This window comes from Berghia stephanieae, chromosome 14 (genome assembly GCF_034508935.2).
Source record: "Berghia stephanieae isolate SIO BIC M18660-M18661 chromosome 14, UCSD_Bste_1.3, whole genome shotgun sequence".
NCBI classification, from domain to species: Eukaryota; Metazoa; Mollusca; class Gastropoda; order Nudibranchia; family Aeolidiidae; genus Berghia; species Berghia stephanieae.
In genome coordinates this window covers 27,864,702-27,892,117 of record NC_088373.1, presented here as the reverse complement: position 1 = coordinate 27,892,117, position 27,416 = coordinate 27,864,702, and the positions used below count along the sequence as shown (strand labels likewise).

At 36.0% G+C, this 27,416-nt stretch overlaps 1 protein-coding gene and 2 long non-coding RNA genes across 6 annotated transcripts in view; 2 read left to right on the top strand and 1 right to left on the bottom strand.

The window, feature by feature from the left end:
• The window catches only part of LOC144959944 (uncharacterized), a 67,501-nt gene that overhangs the window by 29,186 nt on the left and 10,899 nt on the right, over positions 1 to 27,416 (top strand). The window contains exons 1-2 of one of the 2 annotated variants that reach the window (XR_013642719.1): positions 19,855 to 20,033; positions 20,400 to 20,478. This is a non-coding gene — a long non-coding RNA (uncharacterized LOC144959944). Of the gene's footprint in view, positions 1 to 19,854; positions 20,034 to 20,399; positions 20,479 to 27,416 lie in introns of those variants that run through there. The other variant, XR_013642721.1, reaches the window with a different exon arrangement.
• LOC144959938 (uncharacterized) lies at positions 269 to 16,555 on the bottom strand. 3 transcript variants are annotated; one of them, XM_078892806.1, is made up of 7 exons: positions 16,464 to 16,555; positions 14,467 to 15,132; positions 12,779 to 12,911; positions 10,281 to 10,325; positions 7,030 to 7,173; positions 3,016 to 5,596; positions 269 to 2,215 (listed from the first exon to the last, which is right to left on the bottom strand). In XM_078892806.1, exons 2-6 carry the CDS (start codon positions 15,034 to 15,036, stop codon positions 3,177 to 3,179), a joined length of 3,312 nt encoding a protein of 1,103 aa, XP_078748932.1. In that variant the 5' UTR covers positions 15,037 to 15,132; positions 16,464 to 16,555; the 3' UTR covers positions 269 to 2,215; positions 3,016 to 3,176. The 3 variants fall into 3 exon arrangements, with proteins under 3 accessions (XP_078748932.1, XP_078748931.1, XP_078748933.1); XM_078892805.1 differs by lacking the exon at positions 16,464 to 16,555 and adding an exon at positions 16,230 to 16,383; XM_078892807.1 differs by lacking the exon at positions 16,464 to 16,555 and adding an exon at positions 16,057 to 16,096.
• LOC144959943 (uncharacterized) lies at positions 23,236 to 27,027 on the top strand. The gene is made up of 3 exons (XR_013642718.1): positions 23,236 to 23,340; positions 25,159 to 25,391; positions 26,831 to 27,027. It is a non-coding gene; the product is annotated as an uncharacterized LOC144959943 (long non-coding RNA).

Below are 27,416 nucleotides of genomic sequence, written 5' to 3'. Positions count from 1 at the left end.
CATATTTTGCAATATACAATTCTGTTTGCATCCAATACCATAAAACACTCGAGTTCAACAAATAAATAGAATCCCTATTTGAAGAAGAAGAAGAAGAAGAAGAAGAAGAAGAAGAAGAAGAAGAAGAAGAAGAAGAAGAAGAAGAAGAAGAAGAAGAAGAAGAAGAAGAAGAAGAAGAAGAAGAAGAAGAAGAAGAAGAAGAAGAAGAAGAAGAAGAAGAAGGAGGAGGAGGAGGAGGAGGAGGAGGACGAGGCAGTGGTGGAGGATGTTTTTTTTTTTTGTTTTTAAGGGTTTTACGGCGCTTGCAACACATTTAGGTTATATCAGCGCCAGTAAAAAGGAAGAAAATGGGATAGTAAAAAGTTATAGAGTTACAATTAAAGCACCCAAGAAAAAGTAAGACAAAGGGGAACTGAGAACAAATAGGGATCAGATGTAGATTCCAAGAGCATACCACCAATGTACTTAGTTTGAAATCACCTACAAGTCTCATCCAGACACAAGCACAGAATCCAACAAAGAGGAACACACTCAAATGCTAACATTATACATTCAAAATAAATATAATAATACATAACAGAGAGATGATTTACAAGGAAAAAAAATATCATCTCCCAAAACAATAACTATGCATTCGACTGTTTCCCTCCCAGCCAGGATTCCGGCCAGTGCCAGGACAAAACCAAGTAATCTCATTCCGAGACAAAGACAGAAAGCATGTTGGAAAACAGATATAACGGGATAGAAGACACAGTATGTACCTCCCTGCCCGCTATGGGAGGTCAGGATCCCCACCCAGGTGGTGGAGGAGGAGGAGAAAGAAAGGGTAGAAAAGAAAAGGAAGAGGAGAAGAAGGAGGAAGAGTATAAATAATTGAAGTAGGTACCTATTAAATGTCAAGCTAACCAAAATTAAATAATCGTGCTTACAATGCACATTTTCAGTTTACAGTAAGATCTGCACCATGATTTTAAATTCAAGGTCAATCCAACGTGCACAGATTTGCCATTCTGATAACCGAATGCAATTATGGGCTTGATTTGTAATGGACAATAATTTTGCATTGGATTGAGGATATTTCCATTATTATTATGTTACAATGAACCTATAACGGTAGATTTTTGATAGATCAAAAAGCATAATTTGAGACACATCCTCATGCTCACTCAGACAAATATAGTCGGTTGTTCACAAACAACAGAATGAAGTAAGCTGACATCACTCTGCTCTTTGTAATTGTTTTTCTGCTGCTAGTTGTGATTAGTTCTCATTAGAATCACTCCATCAGACTATAACCATTAAAAGTTACACATAGTTTTCTGTGATGGAACAGTTGATCAGGCATGTAGAGCATGAACATTTTACTTAAACGTATATCATTGATGGTAATAATGTGTAGTTTGCCTAGTTAAGTACGAACTGCCATTGTTTACGTTCGAGTGGCATGGTTATGTTCCATTCCACTAGTGTCTATTGTGACCATGCTGGAGTGGTCATCAAGGGATCCAACAAGTTAAGATACAAATTTTATAAGTTTTATAAAAATGGTTTCCCTTACAATGAAGAATTTAATCTGAAAACTACTTAGCCAAAAAGGTCTATAAACCACAAACAATTTGGAATGTTATCAATTTGTTTCTGTTACTGTGTCATGGCAAAAAAGTTTAATTACTAATGGTTATTAAGTATCAATACTATGTTAAGTAGGTTTTAAGACTAGAGTTAATTATGTGGCATTTTTTTGTTGTTGTTTGTTGCTTTAGGTCTCTTCCAACACAATTGAGGTTATATGAGAGACCGCTGAAACAAAAAAACAAGCAATCTAACAAAAATAGTACAAATGTAAATCAAAATCATAACCTAAAGATATCATAAGCTAAATTATAAATAACCAAGAACAAACAGGCAGAAGATTTACAGAAAAAAAAAAATATCCCCTGTCAAAAATACAATCACAAACCAAAGAAGCAGGATAGGCTAGTAAAGAGAAGAAGAAACGACATCACTATCGGATCGTACACCCATGCGAACATCATAGGTATATGATTCAAGGGTGATGCTCCCATCCAACCACCCGCTATGTGGCATTTCTATTAATTATGGGTCATCAATATTGTAATTGTAAATCAGGTGCTGTTGTTAGTGCAAATTAGTGGAAAGAACAAACTATGAATTTTCATTTTACTTGATGAATCAGAGGCCCATAGGCTGTAAACTAAGTGCATTCATTTTCAACTCATTTCGCTTTCAGTTCGTGAACAACTGGTGTGTCTTAGATGTTATACATTTGTGTAATTTACTCACAACGAAAATATGAAACATGCGGGCACATAAAATTATGTGTAAGCTAAAATGTTTATATTACGATTCATACACTTGTGATCTATCGTCTCAAAACTGTAATATGTCAGGATGAGCCAGATGTCTGTTTTGATAAAAGTTAAAATTATGATAAGAAATGTCAAAGTCAGTGCTTGACAGTTTAAGAAATAAAAAACATAAAACCTTGACCCATGCCTCGCAGTTTGAATATAATTAGATTTTTTAAGCATCTAAACCGTCACGATAAATTAGCGGTATTTAATAATAATAATAATAATAATAATAATAATAATAATAATAATAATAATCTTTATTGTCCAAATTAAAGGCAATTCATGTGAGGTAAACAATGCTCAGTTTGGTTCATGGTATGAACATCAACACATTTACAAATACAGCGGTAGCGGCTCACATTTTAGTGAGAACTAATCATCCAAAAAGTGTTCTAAAAACAATAACAAAGAAATGATGTGCTGTTTCACTTTGCTGATAGAAAACTGAGAGAAATTTAAATTCCGAGATAAAATGTAAGTGTTTGGTTTGTGTTTGGTTCGGTAATGAAAACGAGAGGGATGCACTTACTTTGCTAAAATAAAACAAGAGACTGACTGAGAGGAAAGATTAAACTGAAAACATAACAGACCTGAAATGAAAATGAATGCACTCAGTTCACAGCCTAAGTCTTACTTAAACCAAATTTTATTGAATTTAATATTCATTGTATTGGGGTGTTTTTTTTTTGTTTGCTTATTTTTTTCAAAAGCAGACTTTGATGATGTGTAAACCATGCACTATGCACATTTCTCATTGTTATATATTGCTCATAAGTTTACATGAAAGAACTATGTGAACAATTATGAGTTCAACAAAAAGGAACTGTAGGAAAAGGCCTTCTCAAAAGGTGTCGTTGGGACCATGGGATGATTGTTGGTTGGTGGTTTAAACATTTTATCTTCTCCCTGTCCTCCTCCTGCATGGATTTTTAAATGTCTTGACACGCTGGACTGTGCTGAGAATGCTTTGCCGCACACATAACATTTATATGGCTTTTCACCTGTGTGTGATCTCATGTGTTTCTGAAGGACTATGTTACTAGTATATGCCTTCACACACAATGTACACTTGAATGGTTTGTCCCCTTTGTGCCGCATGGTGTGTCTGTGCAGGTCGGACTTATTAGCAAAAGCCTTTTCACACAAGGTGCATTTATACGGCCTCTCACCACGGTGAGCTCTCGTATGTTTCAGCAAATCTCCGCTATTGGTAAATGCTTTCTCACAAAGGGTACATTTAAACGGCCTTTCACCGGTGTGTAGTCTGGTGTGCGTAGAAAGTCTATAATTTGTACTAAAAGCTCGACCACAAGTGCCACACGAGTAAGGCTTTTCACCAGAATGAATTCTCATATGCGTATATAAGCTGGAGCTATATGCAAAAGACATTCCACATGTTGAGCATTGGTAAGGTTTTTCCCCAGAATGGACTCTTTGATGTTTTTGCAAATCTGAATTTTTATAAAATGGTTTTCCACAAGTTTCACATTTATACGGTTTCTCACCACTATGGATTCGCATATGTGTTGTAAGATTGTAACTGACTGAGAAAGTCTTTCCGCAAATGGAACACATGTGTGGTTTATGCCCGGAGTGGACACCCATATGATATCGTAAGCTGGATTTATCTGAAAATCTAGAACCACAAAGAAGACAGTTGTATGGTTTTTCTCCAGTATGAATTCTGTTGTGTCTGAACAGGCTGCAGTAAGAAGAGAAGGATTTACCACACGTTGAACATTGATAGGGTCTTTCCTTGGTATGAACTCGTATGTGATTCTGCAAGTCTGCATTTTTGAGAAATCCTTTTGGACAAGTTTCGCACTGGAATTTTTTCTCCGAAGTGTGGAGTTTCATGTGGGCGTTGAGTCCAAGAATTGATGAGAATACCTTGCAACAGATCGAACAATTGTGTTTCTGTCCTTTATGAAGTTCCATGTGATAACGTCGACTGGAATTATCAGAAAAAGCTTTATCACAAATGGAGCATTTATATGGTTTGATGCCAGTATGGATTCTCGTATGCACAGAGAGGCAGGAGCTTGAATTAAAGCACTTTCCACAAATCAAACACTTGTACGGTTTTTCACCGGTATGAGTTCTTAAATGAATTTGTAAATCTGTATTTCTGTAATATGACTTTTCACAAATTTCACATTTATGCAGTTTTTCTCCTCTATGTATTTTCATATGAGCGTTAAGGCTGGAGACTGCTGAGAAGGTTTTCTTGCAAGTTAAACATTGGTACCGATTTTTGGCACTGTCTCTATGACTAGAATCCATATGATAACGGAGGTTGGATTTATCTGAATATGTTATACCACAAACCATGCATTGATAAGGTTTTTCCCCTGTATGTCTTCTGGTGTGCCTCTGTAGACTGTGGCTGGAAGAAAAAAACTTTCCACATGTCTTACACTTGTTTTCTTTACTGTGAATACGACTCTTCATATGGTTTTGTAGCTCCGATAACTTTGAGAAAATCTTCTGACAGATTGAGCATTCATGATTTCTTTCTTCCCATTGTTCTTGCTTTTTCTCTTGATTTTCTCCATTTTTCTCATCCTCTCCTAGTTCTTCTTCTCCTTCGTCATAATCTTCTGTGGAATCATCATGTAATTTTGTGTGGTTATCTAAATCACTTTTTGATGGAAATTTATAATTGCATTTTAAACACTGAAAAGGCTTTTCCCCTGTATGGCTTCTTATGTGTTTTTGAAAAGCCAAAGTATAAGAAAAATTCCTTTTACAAAATTCACACTCTAAAGTTTTGCTTTTCTTAGTACTTTTTTTCATCTTTAAATTTAGACGCAGGGATAGACGTGAACGTTGAGGTACCAAAGACTTGGAATTTTTTGAGACTTTATTTCGTTTTGTCTTAGTTGCATGGTTTTTCATGTGTGATCTTAAACGATGCTGGGATGAAAACTGTTCACCACATTCTAAACACTCAAAACACTTTTTACCAATATCAACTTTCCTGTTACTGTTAGTCTCTTTGACTTGTGGTTTTACAGATTTTCGAGGAACTCTTTGGGAGTTTAAAGTCAAACAGTTCTGTAAGGTTTCTTGGATTTTTAATTTAACATCATCATTTGTATTGGAAATCTGACTTCTAGTGATATGTGTTTTTCTCCTCTTTCCTTTTTTTGGAACTGTCACTTCTTGGCTATCGTTTAATTTCTTATTCTTCTCTTCAGGTTTGTTTGAGCTTGTGGTATCTAGTGAGAAAAGGAAAAAAATAATTTTCAGGGGAAATGTTGTTTTTGTTTTTAAGGGTTTTACGGCGCTTGCAACACATTTAGATTATATCAGGGCCAGTAAAAAGGGAGAAAATGGGATAGTAAAAAGTTAAAGAATTACAATTAAAGCACCCAAGAAAAAGTAAGACATAGGGGAACTGGGAACAAATAGGGATCAGATGTAGATTCCAAGAGCATACCACCAATGCACCTAGTTTGAGATCACCTATAAGTCTCATCCAGACACAAGCACAAAATCCAACAAAGAGGAATACACTCAAATGCCTACATTATACATTAAAATAACAATAATACATTACAGAGAGATGATTTACAAGGAAAAAAATATAATCTCCCAAAACAATGACGATGCATTTGACTGTTTCCCTCTCAGCCAGAGTATCCGGCCAGAGCCAGGACAAAACCAAGTAATCTCATTCCAAGACAAAGACAGAAAGCATGTTGGAAAATAGATATAAGGGGATTGAAGACACAGTATGTACCTCCCTGCCTCAGGGGAAATGAAAAATGAATAATGGATGTTTTAAATATGTTATAGATAGTGACTAAACTCATATGCAGTCAACATATTTTTCTGATCCCCATGTCCACCAAGCAGTGTTTGGGTAGCTAGGTCTGTAGATCTGGTGGGAAGTACTTTGTAATTGACTAGCCAAAGGGTTGTAATAAATCGATAGTATCATTATAATGGTACATAGATCAGAATAAACTCCAGCTCAGTAATATATCTAATGGTTATGAAGGACGAATGAAGAGTGTATCTGTTTTACTTCAATAATAAATAAATAAATAAAATTCCCTTTATTCATCCCCAAGGGGAAATTTGTCTTTAGGGTCTATTTCAAGGGAAGACTGGAATAACCCAGGCGTCAGCCGTAGTAAAGCACCGTAAAGTGAGCTAGGGCTAGGTGACTTGCTCAAGGCCTCACAGCGCAGCGGCTGGTGATCAAACTCGTTACCTTTTGGGTACGAAGCAAAGACTGTACTGCTGAGCCACGCTGCCCCTTCGATTGGTATTGCTTTTGGTAATTGTAATTGGTAATTTTGGTAATTGGTAAGTACTACACAAAGCCTTCGGTGTTTTTAAATGACTGAAAATGTAGCAAGTATTTTTAAGCTCTTAAAAACAAAACAAAAGCAAATAACAAATTTTAAAAATCTTAATATCAAATTGAGATTCAAACAAAAGCCAACCATTAATCAAATTTAAATATTTAAAAGGATCTTTCTTTAATATTTCAACCTTTATCACATTAAAAAAAAAGTATTATTTTTCAAATCAGAAAAGCTTTAACAGAAACTGGTTAGAACATTTGAGCTTGTGAACTATGGAAGTATAATATATTAAGCCATTAAAACTAATTTAGCTCAGTAAGTTCCGTAGTAATTACCTTTGGTACTAACAGTGGCCTCAGTATGAGAAGGTACATTTTCCATCAACCTCAGAAGCTGTTCCTCAATCTCTTGCGTCTTCTTCCTAAAAGTCTCCATCATTTGCTCGACAATGGACTCATTGACTGTCGCAGCAAAGCCAGCTGTAAAGAAAGAGCAAATATGAATGTAAAATGATAATCTCTACTTCAAGATTTTTAAAAATGCCAACAGATTTTTCATACAGAATTAAACCAGTCTAAGCAACTATTTTGTTTTGTTGGGTTTTTAAAATGCAAAAGTCTGCAGTTTTGGGCTTAAAACTCTTCTTCAGCTAATAAAAGAAAATGTTTAAATATTACTACATCATCTAAAATCACAGGAATGTATAACAGGGTGTCCAGGGAAATTCAACCTTAAAATTTCCTACCTAGAAGTGAAATTTCCTACCAGGTATTTTACCAATTCTTGCCATCCCCACAGTGTTCTATATGCTTAAAAAAGACAATCCTACTTAAAATAGGTTTTAACTCAACACAATCCATATTTTAAAGTAAGAGCAAAGGTGAAAATGACTGGTCAAAAAAGGAGGAAATTTCTCAGAGCACAGACCCATCCATGCGACTATAATCTATAAATTTGAATTTCATTAAAATTTACTGAGATGCAACCCAAAATGTGTCTCGCAGCAATTTTTGACAACATTCGGAGGAATTTCAAAAGTTTAAAAACTGATAGCAACATATAAAATCTTATCTACTTAGAGAATGGTACCATGTGATTATACAATGTCAAAAGCCACCACCCATCCCCATTTTCACTTTTAAAAATACTCATATGATTTGTTTGCAGGTATGATGTGGCAGTAAGTACTGGTACTAGTGGTAGAGATGATAGTGCAGTGGTAGTTGTTTATAATGGTTGTAGTAATGATGGTAGGGATGATGATGTGGCAGCGATTGTTGTCGTGGTGGTTGTGGTAGGGATGATGATATGTTGGTTGTAGTAATAGTGGCGGTGTTAGGGATAGTCATGTGGTGGTTGTAGTAGTGGTAGGCATGGTGATGAATGTGGTGGTGGTTATAGTCGTGGAGGTGATAGGGATGATGATATAGTGGTGGTTGTAGTAATGATGAGGGTGGTATAGATGGTGATGTAGTAGTAGTTGTAGCAATGGCGGTGTGGTGGTGGTAGGGATGATGATAATGCAGCGGTAGTGGTTGCAGTAGTGGTGGTAGTGATGATGATATAGTGGTTGCAATAGTGGTGGTAGTGATGAGGGTGGTATAGATGGTGATGTAGTAGTAGTTGTAGCAATGGCGGTGTGGTGGTGGTAGGGATGATGATAATGCAGCGGTAGTGGTGGTAGTGATGATGATGTAGTGGTCGCAGTAGTGGTGGTAATGATGATGTGGTAGTGGTTGCAGTAGTGGTGGTAGTGATGATGATGTAGTGGTTGCAGTAGTGGTGGTAGTGATGATGTGGTAGTGGTTGCAGTAGTGGTGGTAGTGATGATGATGTGGTAGTGGTTGCAGTAGTGGTGGTAGTGATGATGATGTGGTAGTGGTTGCAGTAGTGGTGGTAGTGATGATGATGTGGTAGTGGTTGCAGTAGTGGTGGTAGTGATGATGATGTAGTGGTTGCAGTAGTGGTGGTAGTGATGATGTGGTAGTGGTTGCAGTAGTGGTGGTAGTGATGATGTAGTGGTGGTAGTGATGATGATGTAGTGGTTGCAGTAGTGGTGGTAGTGATGATGATGTAGTGGTTGCAGTAGTGGTGGTAGTGATGATGATGTGGTAGTGGTGGTAGTGATGATGATGTGGCAGTGGTTGCAGTAGTGGTGGTAGTGATGATGATGTGGTAGTGGTTGCAGTAGTGGTGGTAGTGATGATGATGTAGTGGTTGCAGTAGTTGTGGTAGTGATGATGATGTAGTGGTTGCAGTAGTGGTGGTAGTGATGATGATGTGATAGTGGTTGCAGTAGTGGTGATGGTGATGATGATGTGGTGGTAGTGGTTGCAGTAGTGGTGGTAGTGATGATGATGTGGTAGTGGTTGCAGTAGTGGTGGTAGTGATGATGATGTGATAGTGGTTGCAGTAGTGGTGATGGTGATGATGATGTGGTGGTAGTGGTTGCAGTAGTGGTGGTAGTGATGATGATGTGGTAGTGGTTGCAGTAGTGGTGGTATGATGATGATGTGGTAGTAGTTGCAGTAGCAATGGTGATAAGGATGATGATGTAGTGGTGGTTGGAGTACTTGTGGTGGTGGGTATGATGATGTGGTAGTAGTTGTAGTGATTGTATGGGATGTGGTAGTGGTGGTGATGGGGATGATGATGTGGTGGTGGTTGCATTTGTGAGTGGTGTTGGTGGTAGGGATGATGACGTAGTAGTTTGTAATAGTGATGGTGACAAGGATGATGATGTGGTGAAAGTTGTAGTAAACTAATACAATTGTGTGCACAGCAGTTGTCCTTTGTACATTTTTTATATCACATTTTAAGCAAGAAATTCCTGATTTTTCTAATTTTAGAGGAAATTTCACCCTCAATCCCATTATTTCCAACATTTCCGACCAAATATGAAATTTCCGACCAATTTCCAACTTTCCGACTTCCCTGGACACCCTGTATAAGGAGGATACAGATTTTCGTAAACATGCGTAAGCTACTCAGAATAAAATGGATGGATAGAATAAAAAATGAAGAAGTATGGAAAAGAACAGCAGAAACCAGTGGGAGAGGAAATAGGAAGAAGACGATGGAGGTGGATTGGACACACGCTTAGAAAGAACGACTCCACTATAACAAAGGAAGTATTGGACTGGAACCCTCAGGGCAGAAGATCAAGGGGAAGGCCATGAGGAACATGGAGAAGAATTAAAGAAGCTGATATACAGAGAAGTGGTAAGACCTGGAATGAGATTAAAAAGTTAGCTCAGGATAGAGAAGGATGGAAACTGTTTGTCTGTGGCCTCTACCCTGACCCAGGGTGAAAAAGGCAATGATGATGATGATGATGATGATGGCGATGATGATGATGATGATGATGATGATGATGATGATGGCGATGATGATGATGATGATCTAAAATCCAGACTGATGGAGAACATTTTTTGGCTTGTGTTTGTTATTTGCTGAAGAAGGGTTTTGAGCTGAAAAACTTCCTTGTTTGTTATTTTACTTTATATTTGAAGCTGTTATATTTATTTTTGTTCATGACAATGACATTAAGAGCAGGGTGAAAAGTAGAATGACATCCTCCACTTACTCTGGTTTAAAAGGCCCATTACTTGGTTCCTTAGTTGACGTTCATCTGGGATTATGAAAAGAATTAAAATAAAAATTAATCAAATGCAGTGTAAAAATAAATAAAAAAGCAGTCCTTTAGACCCATTAGGCCCTGGAGCTTGAGTTTATCCCTATTGCTTAAGCATGAAATGGACAAAAGCAATTGCTTGCTACCTTTTTGACAGAACACTAGTCCATCGCAGAGTGCATTCCACTTGATCTAACAGACCGGGGGGGGGGGGGGGGTAAAGTAAAAAAGCTTGACTTCACCCGGGATTGATCTTGGTCCCTTTGCTTGAGAAGCGAGTGCTCTACCAACTGAGCTATTAGGAGCCCCTAATATACAGCATGAAAAGTATTTTGTTTTTTATTTTAACATTTTCCCTTACCTAAACCACATTCTGTGGCTTGAGTAACTTTAAGATCTGGGACATAAGCTGCGAATTGTAGCTTGAGGAATCCATTGCTTCATGTCAAACAATGAATTGACGAATCACAACCAAATCATACGAGGGAGTAAAGTAATGTTTCTACTTCCCCTAAAATCTTTTTTTTTTATATTGAGCTTTATATAGTGCAATATCCACTAAACATGCTCAAAGTGCTTTACAAGGGGTCCCTGGCCAACAGCAACATTTAACATTTATGACAGGACATGACGCCTGTTAGGCGATATTACCATTGTTTCGGACAGAGACAAAGCTGTTGACGGCCAGGTACTCATTTTACACCTGAGTGTGGTGAGAGAATGTGAGTATAGAGCCTCCTCCAAGGACTCAACTATGCACTAGCGAGGCTCGAACTCAGGACCTTCAGATTAAAAGCGAGTGTCATACCACAAGACAACATAGCCGCACAAGGAACTAGGCATTGTTTACAACTAATTTCGTTATGTTTTGATGTACTTACACAGTGTGATTTTGTATGACAACTCAAATTTGGACAGTTATCCTGAAATAGTATTCGTGAAACATGAAAAATCAGAGGTGAGGGAAAGTGTTAGTGATTGAGTGAAAAATGTTAACGATATCATAAATGTAAGGTTAGAACACACCACATGTCTCAAGATATATGAGTGGTTTTTTTTTTTTAAAGCTTTGTGATTTTATGTCGTGACACCAGACATCTGACCAGTTGGCCCCTGGTTTGAGAATGGCTATACGTGGTGCAGAGATGAGTCCTAAGAACAAGTCCTTTACTAACATTACCCTACGGTCATCAGGTGTAAAATGAGTTCATGGTCGATGACAGCATTGTCGTTTTTGTCAAAAAAATTGTAATAGTGCCTTACGGGTGTCAAAAGTTGTCTCACATGTCAAGAGTTAATGATGGCTTGGGACTGTTTGTAAAGTGATTTGAGTACATTTAGCAAATGACCAGTGATACAAAAGTTCAGGTTTTTTGGGTTTTGATTGGGGGGGGGGGGGTATTAATTACTTTCAATTTAGAAATGTACTTCTGCTGTATGGTATGTCTACTTGCTTTCTGGACAGATCTGCCATACAATGACAAAATGTCTTCTTTCCAGGAGGAAGAGGAGAGGGATGAGCAGGAAAAGGAGGAGGGAAAAGAAACAGAAGAAGAAGAAGAAGAAGAAGAAGAAGAAGAAGAAGAAGAAGAAGAAGAAGAAGAAGAAGAAGAAGAAGAAGAAGAAGAAGAAGAAGAAGAAGAAGAAGAAGAAGAAGAAGAAAGAAGAAGAAGAAGAAGAAGAAGAAGAAGAAGAAGAAGAAGAAAGAAGAAGAAGAAAGAAGAAGAAGAAGAAGAAGAAGAAGAAGAAGAAGAAGAAGAAGAAAAAGAAGAAGAAAGAAAGAAAAAAAGAAAGAAAGAAAGAAAATAAGAAAAATGACTGGTTCAATTCAATACACCCAAGTTTATGGTTCCCCACTCAAGAGTGGATGCCCACTTGTACTCGTCCATATCATCGACATTGAGACACTAGAATAGTCTCAAGTCTCCAGTGAAAGAAAATACTGTGGTCTGTGGAATCTTCAAAATTGAAGTTACAGACTAAAAAAGAAGAAGAAGAAGAAGAAGAAGAAGAAGAAGAAGAAGAAAGAAGAAGAAGAAGAAGAAGAAGAAGAAGAAGAAGAAGAAGAAGAAGAAGAAGAAGAAGAAAGAAGAAGAAGAAGAAGAAGAAGAAGAAGAAGAAGAAGAAGAAGAAGAAGAAGAAGAAGAAGAAGAAGAAGAAGAAAGAAGAAGAAGAAGAAGAAGAAGAGAGAAGAAGAAGAAAGAAGAAGAAGAAGAAGAAGAAGAAGAAAGAAGAAGCAGAAGAAGCAGAAGCAAGAAGAAGAAAGAAGAAAGAAGAAGAAGAAGAAGAGAAGAGAAGAAGAAGAAGAAAGAAGAAAGAAGAAGAGAAGAAGAAGAAAGAAGAAGAAGAAGAAGAAGAAGAAGAAGAAGAAAAAGATGAACCCCCCCCCCCCCCCCCACCCCCCCCCCCCCCATCCCAAAAAAAAACAACGAAAAATGCCTGAATATTACCTTCCCCACTTTTTGCTGGAGCAACCATAGCTTCCAATCTCCCAGATGAGCTAGAAAGAGGAGGTACAGATAACTCATTGCTACTAGAGTAATCAAAACCCTCATCATCTTTGCTCTTGCTTGCGTTAGATTCCTGGAACAAATAGTAAAAGAGTGGAGAATTAATTTTCATACTTATCGCTGTAATGGCAACTTAAATATGTAATATCCCCTTCTCCTTTCTTATCGTCATCTTTTTTTAAATTCAGAATTTTTTAGGAAAATGGCAGAATGGTGTAGAGGAAAAGTGAAAATCAGATTGATCCAGCCAAAAGTGGAAGGGCTGGCAGGAATGCATAATCACACCCCTTGACCTGATTCGGACAGTCCAGCTGAACAGTCGCAGTCATCATTCAGTAAACAATAGCAATGATTGATAATTATCTTAGAGTTAAAAGACTACACAGATATTACAATTGATGGTATGCATTTATGTAAAATACTATTTCTACCCGTCTGATCAATTGTACCAACACACAAATTAAGTATAACTTCAAATGTTTTTAGTCTGATTGAGAGAAAGTAGTGACACACCCTCAAATTGCTCACACATGTATACATACATACATACATATACATACATACATACATACATACATACATACATACATACATACATACATACATACATACATACATACATACATACATACATACATGCATGCATGCATGCATGCATACATACATACATACATACATACATACATACATACATACATACATACATACATACATACATACATACATACATACATAGATACATACATACATACATACATACATACATACATACACACACACACACACATTACATACATACATACATACATACATACATACATACATACATACATACATACATACATACATACATACATACATACATGCATACATACATACATACATACATACATACATATCTGGCTTTTTACAAACAGTGGAATGAATGAAGTGGGGTTACTCTGCTCTTTGTCATTATATTTAGACCACCAGTTTGCTAAGTTATCACTACTTTCTCTCAATCAGACTATAAACGTTTGAGGTTACATTCAATTTGTGTGTTGGGACAATTGATCCAAAATATACAGTTATCCCATTTGAAAGTACTGATATTGCCAGAAAAAAAAGGATTCAAAAAAAAATAATAATTGAACTTTTATATAGTGTAATATCCACTAAATGTGCTCAAAGTGCTTTACAAGGGGTCCCTGGCCAACTGCCAACAACATTTAACATTTAGGACGGGACAACGCTGTTAGGCGATGTTACGATTTTTTCAGAGACAATGCTGTTGACAGCCAGGTACTCATTTTACACCTGAGTACGGTGAAAGAATGTGAGTAAAGAGCCTTCTCCAAGGACTCAACTATGCGCCGAGAGAGGCTCGATCCCAGGACCTTCCGATCCGAAAGCGAGTGTCATACCACTAGACCACATAGCCGGACAATTAAGACTGAAAAATGCTAGGATATTTTATCCATAAACAGGGTTTAGAGAATACAAATCTCCTTTTGAACAAATGATATATAGTATGGAAAATATGAGTTTGGCCAACACTGAAATTATCAGGATTAAAAATAAAAATCCTGCGAAGAAAACTAAAAATTGAAAATTCATGGGAAAATGAAATAAATAAAATAAATTCTCACCTTGTTCTCTATACCAAATGATTCTGAAATAGAAGATTCTCCTTTGATTGTTGTATTCCTCGATATGTCTTCTAGAACATCCCCAAATGTGACAGTAACAGTTACATCATCTGAAGATGGGCTCTCACTTTTCATACAAGACAAATTTTCAGTTTTCATTGTATCATCAACTTCTTCTAAATCATCCATAGCAGCACCAATGTCCTTATTATTATCACCGAGTGCTATGAGAACATCAATACTTTCAGTTGAACAATGATCACTTTTGTTAGTAGTGCTTTGTACCATAGAATTCGTACGAGTTTTCTTTTCAGAGTTCCAAGTACTTTCAAGAACATTAGTACTACTAGTCTCATGGGAAAGGTTATCTCTCATTGTATCTTCAGGGCTGGAATAAATGATTGCGGCACTTTGACTATGAAATAAATTATCTCCATTGTTACTTATGCTACTATCAAAAGCAATATCAAAAGTATTAATATCTGTATCAGCAGATGAAGAAGTTGTGGCACCATTCAAAGCAGAAGACTTGGTTGATTGCTTTTCGAGTGCAGAGTCATCTAAATCCATTGTGCCAAACAACTCTTTTCGACTTTACTAATTAATTCTTTGCATCTTTTCTACTTGTAAAACATTGGATAACATCCAATGAAACATGACCACAGCCTGAAATGCAGAAATTAAATTTAAAAATATAATTCATTATCTTGTTAATATTAAGCCACCACATAAAAAATTGCGCAACATACATTATTTATATTCTATTCAACATCTCAATGCGTTTATTATCACAATACTCCATTTATTCACAAAGCAGGTTATATTTATATGGAACCATTAAAAAAAAAATTATATAGTGTAAGTCGTTGAACATTTTTTTTTTTTTTGGAGTACCAGCACTTTTGCAATATAAGTCACAACATTACCAATAGCCAGGTTCTCTTTATATTGAGAGCCGAATGGGGTAAAACCGTGTGTAAAGGTCCATACGCCTAGTTGCACATACTTGCGGGTCTGATAAAAACTGAACGCAATTATGGACTTGATTTAATATTGTTGTTGTAATGTATAATATTTTGTGTTGGCTTGAGAGTATTCCCGTTACAATAATGAGTCCAAAACAATGCACTTTGAGTTATCAGGCCTGCAAATAAGTAGACGCTGGTCCATACACATCGCCGGGGCTGGGGCAGAGTTTTGTGACCGAGTGTAAAATGCATATAAATGTAGCATTTGAAATGTAATAACTATAGCCATGTAGATAGTAAAAAGTTTAAATTATTTAAATCCTACTTTTGTGATTCTGAAGAATATGCGTAACATTGAAATAAAATGAAAAAAAAAATTTAATGGGTGTCCGAGGCGTGCAGCAATTGTATTTATTTCAACTTCTGCTATCTAGAAGAGTGCAACCGCAAAAATCTTCCAAGTCTGGAAAGCATGAGTCTAATTTTATAATTTAACTCTTATGGCAGATGGGCATCGGTTAAAATAGTTGAAAACGAATAATTAGGGTGCCAAGTGTCCACAATCGGTAGGGGCGTTAAGTTTTAAAAACGTTTCATTCCATAGTATAGCTGAGACTAAGACCATAAAAATTATGATTCAGCAGCCATGTTGGATTTTCAATGGGGAAAGTGGAAGGAAATTGATTTGAAGTGAAGTGAGGCTAAACACTGAATTCCTGAATAGGAGGACGGCCTCGAATATCAATAGAGATATAATTCATAATCTAGTTTAATTTTCATTGAGTTTTTGATTACCTTTCAATCTCCCCGAAATAGTGTTTGGAATAAACAAATTATTATAGAAACGAAAGAAGACAATAATCTAGAATCTAACAGGTTCTACGACTACGATTTGCTGAGGTAACAATGTTCTTACGATTGAAAATAAATAAATAAATAAATAAAAGACAAATTTGATAAATGCCAGTTTGATAAATGTTCCAAATGCGAAAATCTTTAAAATTTGCATTTTATTGAAGCATTGTTTACCTTCTTTTATTTTAAAAATCACTTGATTTTTACTGATTTGGGATACAAATGAATGACCACTTCCATTTTCCAGTTTATTTTGGCTTTTTTTTCATGAGATTTTTGGTATTTTATATAAAATTTATCTGGCAAGGTTCCGATTTGAAGAAACCGTGTTTACCGTCCACCAGTGGACTGAATACACAGCTGTGTTTTCCGTCCACAGGAAGAGATTATACGGGCTAAACTGTTTAAGTTTAACCGAGCGCGAAAAGGCGATGTGGCCAGCTGTTTTAGCACAGCGTAACTGTAACAGAGCTCAGAGTCAGAGGTTCTAGCTCATTTCTGGCATAATATTTTCTTTCTTTCTTTTTTAAAAATTTTATTTTATTTTTTTTTGTACTCCCTTGGTAAAGAAATCTTAATTTCCAAATTCAACACGTTGACACCATTCCTGGTGTTCGACTTTTAACATTTTTTATTTATTTACTTTTACTCACGTTTAAGATTATTATTTGAATTTTGAACACAGTGAGAAGTCAACATTGATTGCCTTGTGCATTTCTTGTACGTAAGAATATGAGTCCGGAAAAAAACAAAACGAACAAACAAAACAAAAACCAACGAAGATATAAATATATTTTAAAAAGAGAGAACAACTTTATAGTTATAGGGCCTTGAATATGTTTAAGGGAGCGTCAGAGAGAGAGAGAGAGAGAGAGAGAGAGAGAGAGAGAGAGAGAGAGAGAGGTGGGAGAGATTAGAGATAGAGAGATAGATAGAGAGGGGGGAGGAGGGGGAGTCCTGAGGCCTTGAGGCACAGCCGTGCTGGTGGCCAGTGATCGATGTGAAAAGTGACCAAATAGAACCTTACTTGGTCAAACAATACCAAAACTCTGATCTCCTTGGAAAAAATCATCGGTTTTGATAATCACAAAAATTCTAACGGACTAGGAAAAATAGATATAAATGTTAAATTTAAATTAATTATGGAAACATAATTCTCTGTGTGGCCAATTTTGGCCAAATTGGTCAGGCCAATGGCTATCTAACAGCCACGGTAAGAATCTCGGGCTCTCGATTTCGAGCAACTCTCATCAAGGCTTTCCGAGAGTAAATAAAACGCTGTAAATTATATTATTAGCCGTCAAATTGTCATAAATTTATGCCTGTCCATTTTTGATGATGCCTAACCTATAATAGGCTCAGTATCAATGTGGTCAATATTGATTAAGGTAAGTATCGACGATATTTGGTCCTTTTTAAATATTTTTATTTCAGGTGGACTGAATACACAGCTGTGTTTTCTTTCAGTCCACTGGTGAACTGAAAACATAGTTCCTCGGCTAATAGCAAAGCTGCCAGATACACGCGCATGGCCAAAATTATCCACAAGGAAAATAATGTATAATTTTTATCTATTTAATATTATATATAGGCTATATATTTCTTTTACTTTTTAACTCTTTATGTAATAACAATGTTTTCCCATGGCTAAAGGATCTTTTTTATTCCATCCTAAACCTAGCCCTAATCACTTTTGAAGTTGAAACTGGTCGCGTTGAATATCGGGCAGTCATGGTAAGTCTTGTCCGTGTATGTTGTCTGAAATCAGGGGCGAGTAGGCAGTAATGCCAGGTTGGCGGCTTTTCCCGACAAATTGGCGGAATTTTATCATCGCGTGGCGGGGAAAAAATGGTCTGGCGGATTTTTTTCTCCCGATTTTTGATGATTTGTATAATAGGAATTGATAAATTACTGAAATGGTGAATTTAATTTACGATTCTTTGGAGATCAGATACCCAGTGAAATGAGCAAATCAATATTCATAATGTTACCAAAGAAACCGGGAGCCAACTAATGTGGACTTCATAGAACAAGCACTTTAATGAGTCATATTACAAAAATCTTGCTTCGTATCTTGATGGAGAGAATGAAGAATGAGATCAGACCAGAAATCAGTAATCTTCAATTTGGATTTTTACCCGATAGTGGGACAAGAAATGCTATTTTCACATTAACAACATTTATAGATCGCTATCTTGAAATGCAAAAAGATGAGTATATATGTTTTATTGATTACAAAATGGCCTTTGATCATGTAAAACATGAAAGAGTTATTGACATTCTACAGAAGTTGGATATAGATGGCAAAGACATTCGACTCGTTAGAAATATTTACTTGAGCAAAAAGCGGCTACTCGAATTGATAGTGAAGTCAGCGAGTACACACACATACAACGAGGTGTCAGGCAAGGATGTGTCCTATCTCCCGACCTTTTTAACATCTACAGCGTGTTCATTCTACGTAAAATACAGCTGAAGGCAGGAGTGAATATAGGGCGGGGGATATGTCATCAACAATCTAAGATATGCGGATGACACTGCTCTAATTGCAGAATCAGAAAAAGAGTTACAACAACTACTCGATAATATGGCCAAACATAGCGAAGACATGGGGTTAGAACTCAATGTGAAAAAAAATAGAATGTATGGTTTTGAGCAGAAATAATGTTAAACCACCCTGCAAATTATCCTATCAAAATGAAGAGATCAGGAGAGTTGAAAGTTTTACATATTTGGGATACATTATTACATCTGATGGTAGATCCACCCATGAAATTAAAAGAAGAATTGCTTTAGCAAAGAACACATATAATCAATTAAAGCAAATCATGAACAACCACAACATTGGGATGGCAACAAAACTCCGGGTAATGAAATCATACGCGTGGTCTGTGCTTCTTTATGGAAGCGAGTGTTGGAAGATAACAAAGAATGAGAACGTAGAATAACTGCAGCCGAAATTTGGTTTTATAGACGCGTTCTTAGAATCCCATGGAAAGATACAATTAAAAAAACGAGGAGGTATTAAAAGAAATTAGAGTACGACTAACTTTTGTAAACACCATCAGACAAAGACAGTTAAAATTTCTCGGACATATTTACAGAAAAAAGGGAATTAAGATTGTACTTACGGGTAAAGTTGCTGGGAAGAAAAGAAGAGGGAGACAGAGGAAAGATTACATTGACAATCTGAACGGATGGATTGGATTGGTTGAGGAGGAACAGTAATCGAGCTATTGAGAAGATCTGAGGACAGATATGGTTGGAGGGACATGATCGCCGATGTCTGCAACAGGCCTGGCACTTGATGATATGTACTGTTGGTCTAGATGTATATTACACAACCTAATTCAGATTAACCGAAGGCGAAAACAATATCCGACAGTCTAGGGTAACTCCCGCTCTATCAAAATCGAAACTCCGAATTTTATTCTGAGACAATACACTATTGTTGATTATAAGTGTTTTAAATCAACTGGCGGATTTTTTGGCGGATCTTGAGGAAATGTAGCGGGTGAAGTAGGATAAAGTTGGCGGGATAATTGCAAAATCACCTGGCAACACTGGTTCGCGGTTCTCCATCCCAAATATAGGCAACATTGATAATTCAGAAATTCACCACTTTCACTACTGTTTACCTAACACAACATGTTCCACGAGCACACATTTAAAAGATAAAGTTATTTGAAAAGCAATACAAAATTAAAGCTCAGAAACGAAATACCCCTTTGACGAAATCAAAAGGCAAGTACCTTTGTCTTCATACTAATCATTTTGATACCTCGTCGTCGTCACTTTCACTTATCTCTAGATAGACTTTGTTGTATCCATCCACAATCCATGTCTTTCTCAAACTCAAACTCGAACCTACATCATCTCATCATCACCACCACCACCACTTATTCTGGGTCCGCGGAAAATTGCATTTTTTATTAAAACAGAAAAATTGCAAAGTGATACATTGATAGAGCTGATAACTGATAGAGAACTCTCAGTCTCTCAGCTTCAGAATGTCAATGACACCATTGCCATTACTAATTCACTAACGACCATTACTCATTCATTTTGTAGTTATAATTATTATAATTATAATATTATAATGAATTTCAGGTCAGTTGTGAGAGGGTGAGGACCCAAGACAGAATGGACTCACATTTCATTCAGCTTATCAACAGTCAACAATACAAAGGTAATCACACGCTGTCACATCTGTCTGGGGATAACCAAAATTCGTTATCCCCAGACATATACTTGAAACTCCGCTCCTTTAAACAATTATCCACATTCCAGAATATGGAATGTTTCCAAAATGCACATAGAAATAAGGAAAGTTAATAAAATATCTATAAAAACAAAATTAACCAACATTAAATCAGTTGTTACTACATATACACAATATGCGTCGACCTCGAAGTGGGTGTCATGGCCGAATGGTTTAGTCGTCTGCCCTGGAAGTTTTACATCGACGTTGTGTGTTCGAATCCTGGTTCCGCCACTTTTTTTAATTATTTTTTTTTAATTCCGTCCTCTTTTCTTTTTTTCTTTTTTTTTTTTTTTTTTTTTTTTTTTTGGTGCGAGTCTATTCTTTTCTCTTTTTTTTTCTGAGCATGAATTTCTTAAAATTGTTTTTTTTTTTAAAATTATTGTTTGTTTTTTTCTCCTCTATCTGACCATTTGGTCGCTCTCTGAATATTTCTGTTTGTTTGCTTTTTAATTATTTATTCTTTTTAGACACTTTTTGAGATCGGAGTGGGGACGAATATGACAATTTTCAAGAAACTAGAAAGGAACTAAGAGAGAAAGTTTTTTAAAAAAACAGGTGTCTGGGGATAACGAATTTTCATTATCCCCAGACAGGTGTCTGGGGATAATGACAGCCCAGCCTTTTCGTTATCCCCAGATAGGTGTCTGGGGATAACCAATTTTCATTATCCCCAGACAAGTGTCTGGGGATAATGACAGTCGGTAATCACACGGATGAAATTCTACTTCTACTCCACTTTGTCTCCACCCTTAAAAATGGGCTTTCCATTTCCAGCTTTAAGTTTAAGAACATGACAATTCCAGTAACAATAAAAGCTGAACAACCGTTCAATAAATCCTGTTGCACAGTATACATTCTACGTAGTGTTTTTATGCACCTCTGTCTTAACGGACCGTTTTTATACACCTCCGTCACGCATGCGCATCCCACCCAATTTCATCAGCAATAATGTGTTTCTGTATTTGGACATGGCGAAAGTTATATATTGTGACATCTGTAGGATGTTTTTGTTAATGAATTTATATAAAAATAATAATAATTTAAAAAATCGAAATATAAAACCAGAAAATAGAAGTTGCATTGAAGCTAAAATATTGTTTTAGAAAGAGCTTATTAAATGTGATGAACAGTCAGGTGGCTCCGTAGCGCATTGGACAAGCTGTCAGACTCTAACCTTGATAGTACTGGGTTCGATTCCCGTTGTAGACATATTTTAAAAAAAAAGTTTACTTTATTGAGGACGACATCTTTTCTTTCTTTCTTTCTTTCTTTCTTTCTTTCTTTCTTTCTTTCTTTCTTTCTTTCTTTCTTTCTTTTTTTTTTTTTTTTTTTTTCAAAAACTTCGATTTTAATTTTCTAAAATTATTTATTTATTTGAGATCAGTATTTGTGTGCCATGTTTCTTTTTACTTTTGATTTTTTATATTATTGTTGTTATTCTTGAATTTATAATCATTGTATATACGTACATCGGTAATCACTAAGCAGCGTGCTAAACTACAATCTAAAACTATTTAAACCTCATGGACGTATGCAGCAACATTTTCATTAATTTACCATCACCGTCTACGGAGGTGCATAAAAACGGTGCGTTTTTGTACACCTCTATCGAAGGTGCATAAAAACGCCACCTACATTCTATTCACAAGGTTTTTATTTATAAATCAGGATTATGATAACAGTAATTGAAAAGTGGAAAAAGGCTGAATATTAGGTTCTAGTATTGGAAAACATTTTGAGTTGATAATAATAAGGGAGCGTAATTCAACACCCGAAATTCGGGTGTATTTCGTCACCAGATAATTCAACACCCTAAACTCAGGTGTATTTTGTCACCAGATAATTCGACACCCGAAACTTGGGTGTCTATTATCACCAGATAATTCGGCACACTGAAAAGTTTAAGTCTTATTTTTAGTTTGTTGTTGTTTTCTATTAATTTTGTCTATTAAAAAAACAAAACAACAAATAATAAAAAAACAATTCAGAAATTCTACCACTCTCGGTTTTTCTCCGAATACAGGAACTCTCTCTCTCTCTCTATCTTTCTCTGGAATTTTTAAAAACATTGTAAGGGGCAATATTTTGCTTTGGATTTACAATAATGTTTTTCCATTGCAAAAATGGGCTCATATTTTATCATGAGACCTAAAATAGGCAGGTATTAGTGTTACCTGCTAGGTCGTGCTAGGTGTAGCTCAGAAATTTTCCCAATGATTGTAATGACTTTCATAAGTGTAATATTGTAACAACAATATTGTTTATTTGGCAGATAATAGTAATAATAATAATAATAATAATTAGAAAAAAATGAAGAAAATGATAGAATGATAATAATAAAAAGAAGGGTTTATATTCGAATTGTTCATTATTTGGATCATTTAATCCCTTAGCATTTTAATTAGTACCTGCCTTCATACAACCATTTAGCCCTTCTTCCACCATGCTGATAAATAAACGGGTAGTGCAGGGGGAATTAACCGCGCCTCTTGACCTTGACCCCCTTTTGACGACGGTCATGACACGGATTCGGTCATTCATGTTGGTTTCTTTCTTAATCTTACACTATCACGATGGCAGTCAGCGAGCTCCCTGAGGATATTTCTCAAAATTATTTACCACATCAAGTGACATCCTGGCAAAAAAACACGAGAGGAAGCTTTTTGCCTATAAAAGTTTGATGTTTTTGCTTCTGTTTATCGAAGCCAACCGAAGAGCGAGAAGCCCCACGACGTGAGTTTTGAGGGAAAAGAAGGCAGTGGATGCCTACTGCTCATACAAAGCAGGGTAAGTGTTCAATTTTAGCTGAGTTTCATTTTTAAAACTTCTGTTTAAAGTTACAATCGATTTCTATTTTTCTATGCATCGTCCTCTTCTGCACTGTAAATTATCACGACGCTAGACAAGTCATCTCATCAGTCAGTCAGTCATGTGGGTTGTGAAACAAGATTAATTTCAATGAAATGTTAAATGTTAGGTGACGTATGTCTTTTTCATCTTGGTCTTCATGAATTCAGTTTTGTAGAAAGCGTTACTACATAAAAAAGTGGTGGGGATGGGAGTTAAGCGAACGTAAGTAAAGGGAGAACAAAAGAGTTGTACTGTCATGTTAGAGTTGTGTTTTATGTGTGCCCCCTGTTGTTTGCATTGGCTCAGTAGAGCATCGGCTCAATCCGATTATTTAAAAAATATCTATATATCTTGTTTTATTGATAGAAATAAACAAACTTAAGTGCCCTTATTAATTTTTTTAAATCACCGGTATACGATTATCAGAATTACTAGTACTAAGTTCATGATGACAATGATCACTAAAGTCTATTTTTACAAATTTAAAGTAATTTTAATTTGCATCACATTAAGTTGCCTCTCTCAGTTTATGAGTGCCAAAATGATGGGAAAGTATTTCATTTTTACATCGATTCCATAATGTCTTGCATTATTTAGTCTCACAAATATTTATTACTATTGTTATCATTCTTATTATGATCATATCATTATCATTATTATTATTATTTTTTTTATTAGCATCTTTAGTGTATCAATGACTATGATTTGATGCCCAGTTAAGGAATTTTAGTTTTCTCTAAAGTTCTTTCCACTATAATTTTTCAACTGCTTCTCTAGGCATTTCAGTCTTTCTGAGTTAATCATTTCAGGGATTTGGTACAGAGAACTTTAATTAGATTAAGAAATGAAAGAAAAAAAAGGAAACATGCTTTTTATTATATTTATATTTAAAAACACAAACATAAAATTTGTGGACTGGGCCATCAGGTAAAATATGATGCTTTAGAGTTAGAGACCAATTATTATTTATGCCATTTCAAGGGAATCAATTACTAAGTCAGTTGAGCTATGCGGGAAATTAAAATAGTAATATTTGTGACTCACCGCCTGAGAAAGATATGTTGGGAGTGCGTTTGTAGATGCAAAGAATTGAATTTATTTACAAAAATTTTGTTAAAAAATTATTGGCGCAGCATCCACTAAACGTGCTCAAAGCGCTTTACAATGGGTTCTGGGCCAACAGCAACAATTAACATTTAGGACAGGTCATGACGCCTGTTAGGCAATATTACATTTTTTGTTTCGGACAGAGACACCCTGTTAACGGCCAGGTACTCATTTTACACCTGAGTACGGTGAGAGAATGTGAGTAACAAGCCTTTTCCAAGGACTCAACTATGCGCTGAGTGAGGCTCGAACCCAGGACCTTCCAATCCAAAAGCGAGTGTCATACCACAAGACCACATAGCCGCACGAAAAAATATGAGACTTGGATTAGATTAATTTTTAATTGCGGAGAGTGAATGTAGTTTATTGATTTATTGTAGAGTGATTATCTAAATTTTAAATATTTTTGATTATTTTAACTTTAAATTCACTTTCTAGCATCATTTTACCTCGAATACCCTTTGTCAAGTGTGATGCATTAGCTCGATTTGGCATAATATTTTTTAATTCAACTTAAAAAGGGGGTTAGCCATCCTATACACCATTTTAAAAATAATATGACTCATCATCTAAATATGTGATATAATTTTCATTCCGAGCAGGTTTTACAAACAAGTGTTGTTTTCATTTTTTAAATTTTACTTGCAGCATATCTGGTGAATGTTCCCATGTTGTTGCAGTAATCCTTACACTGAAGAATTGGCTGCAAGCTGGATTACAAGATATACCTACAGACCCAAGCTGCACACAAGCCTTCCACAACAATGGAGTAAACCTTGTGGCCCAAGAACTGATCCCGAGCCCATTACCTCCATGGTTATTCCCAAACCATGTAGGAATGTAAAGCTGCGACCAGTCATGGCAGCTATTGAGAACAGCAGGTAATAAAATGCATTCAAATCATTGGGACAAAACAATCTGCATTGTTACAAGGGTAGATTGTTTGATTTTAGGGGATTTACAGCACTTGCGACACAATTAAATCATTTGAGTGCCAGATGATACGGGAAGTTGTAGATCTGAAGTTGAAAGTATCAAAGGAAATGCAAGACAAAGGGATATGGTTCGAAGGGGGAACAGAAGATCCCATGAACAATATACTGATGTGCCTACTTTGGCATTGTTAAAAGGCTTATAGTCTGAATTCAATAGACTTTGATTTTTTAAGGCCTTGGGCCTGTTTGTCTTTATCTCTATACCATCAAGAAAAACTAGTGTGTCCGGAAAATCTTTTAAAAATTGTTGTAGCATGTTATTCTTAATGGTGTCCCGATCGGGCCATGCTGGCAAACTGTCAAGCCTGAAATACAAGTAATTGATCCATGCCCTAAATAGACATCCTGCATCATTTCTTGATATTTTAAATAAATTGGCAAGATGCAAGAAAGTGTAATTTTGACGCAATTTCATCATAACAAGTAAATATTGATCTATAATGGGCAAGCAACATGTTGCTTTCATTTGTGTTGATATGGTAAATTACAAAGATGAATATTTTTACAAAATCTTCATACACGAAACCAGTGTAACTCTTTACAGCTTCTTTCGGTCCGTGATGGTGCAGGTGTTCAATGGTCAGTGAGTGACTGCATTTATCTGCGTCCGTTTTGGGTTTTTTTTGACAACAGCAGCCTCTTAAGTTCCTCTCCTTTTAATAATTCTTGGGCGTGAAGTCTCTTAGACTCCTTCAGTTGTTGCTTAAGCAAAAAGACTTCTTCTTTCAGTGATAAGTTCTCTGCAACCACTGCTAACAGTGTCGTGTTAGAATCTGAAATAAAATGAAATTATTTTTGCAATTAGTTGTCCAGCAGAGACTAAATCAACAAACTGTAATTAATCTGGGTAAGAATATTGAATCTATTGAGACCACCCACTTTTACTTTTACCCACTTACAATGTCTGGAATTGCATTAACAGTACTATCCAGTTAGAAGTTTGTTTTTTCTCTGTCATAGGTATTCTATGTATGAACAGTGTTTTATTTATGTCCAGCTACATAGAGACTGGTAGCCTGCATATCTAATACCCAACATTTTGGATATGCAGATTAAGACTCTGACACCTGTACATCTATGCCTTTTTTAAAAAGGTAGTTGCAAGTCAAGAGGAAGGGAATTGAAGAAAACATTTATGTTTCTCTTCTAATGGGCCCGAGAAAAGTATTTTAAATAGAAATTGCTCAAGGCAGCAAGTTGTTTGACTCCAGACAATCTATGTTTTTTTCAGGCGGTTAAAATAAATTTATCACATATTCATAAAATCATTGATTTTTTAAAAATATTCTTATTCTTTTCATGCTTTCTTTTTTTTTATTTCCTAGGCTCCTCTCATTGGTGAGAAGACTGTGTCATCTGAAACTTCTATCAGTTGTTGGGATTTGGCACTTCCCTGTCTGATAAATTTTGATCCTCCAGAGAGCGTGGTGAAATATAGTCATGAGTGGCAGGATGTATCTAATCAACACTTCGGATGCCCAAAATCTTGAACATTCAACTGTTCAACAGGCTCACTGTGCTCTTTCCACATAGTAAAAATTATACAATTTGTCATTTCTTTTATGTGTTATTAAAGTCATACCTAAATTTGGAATAACCCTTTGTTCATTTTCCTTGTTATCCCTTAGTTCATTTTCTTTGTTTTCAGTCTCCCTGTTGACCACTTCAGTATCCATAGGTTCTGGTGCGGATCCATTTTCGGGATTGGTTGCTTCAAAATTAGTGTTCTTTCATGACCGTCTCTGAAAAAGAACAAAATGTAAACGTTTCTGACATTGATGTGTTTATGCACTTTATGGTCTTGTGGTAAGACTTTATCCACCAGGTGGGGGTACATTGAGTATGTAGACCAGACATGACGACAATAAGGCGCTATGACTATCTTGTAAGATTACCATCCAGGTAGTTTTA

What these genes read in the sequence shown, in the direction of transcription:
- LOC144959938 (XM_078892806.1), bottom strand. Translation starts at nt 15,036, where the DNA reads ATGGATTTAGATGACTCTGCACTCGAAAAGCAATCAACCAAGTCTTCT. An exon ending in CATTTGGTATAGAGAACAAG is followed by an intron (nt 12,912 to 14,466) that starts GTGAGAATTTAT and finishes TATTTGTTCCAG; the next exon opens with GAATCTAACGCAAGCAAGAG. An exon ending in GGCCACTGTTAGTACCAAAG is followed by an intron (nt 5,597 to 7,029) that starts GTAATTACTACG and finishes TTTTCTCACTAG; the next exon opens with ATACCACAAGCTCAAACAAA.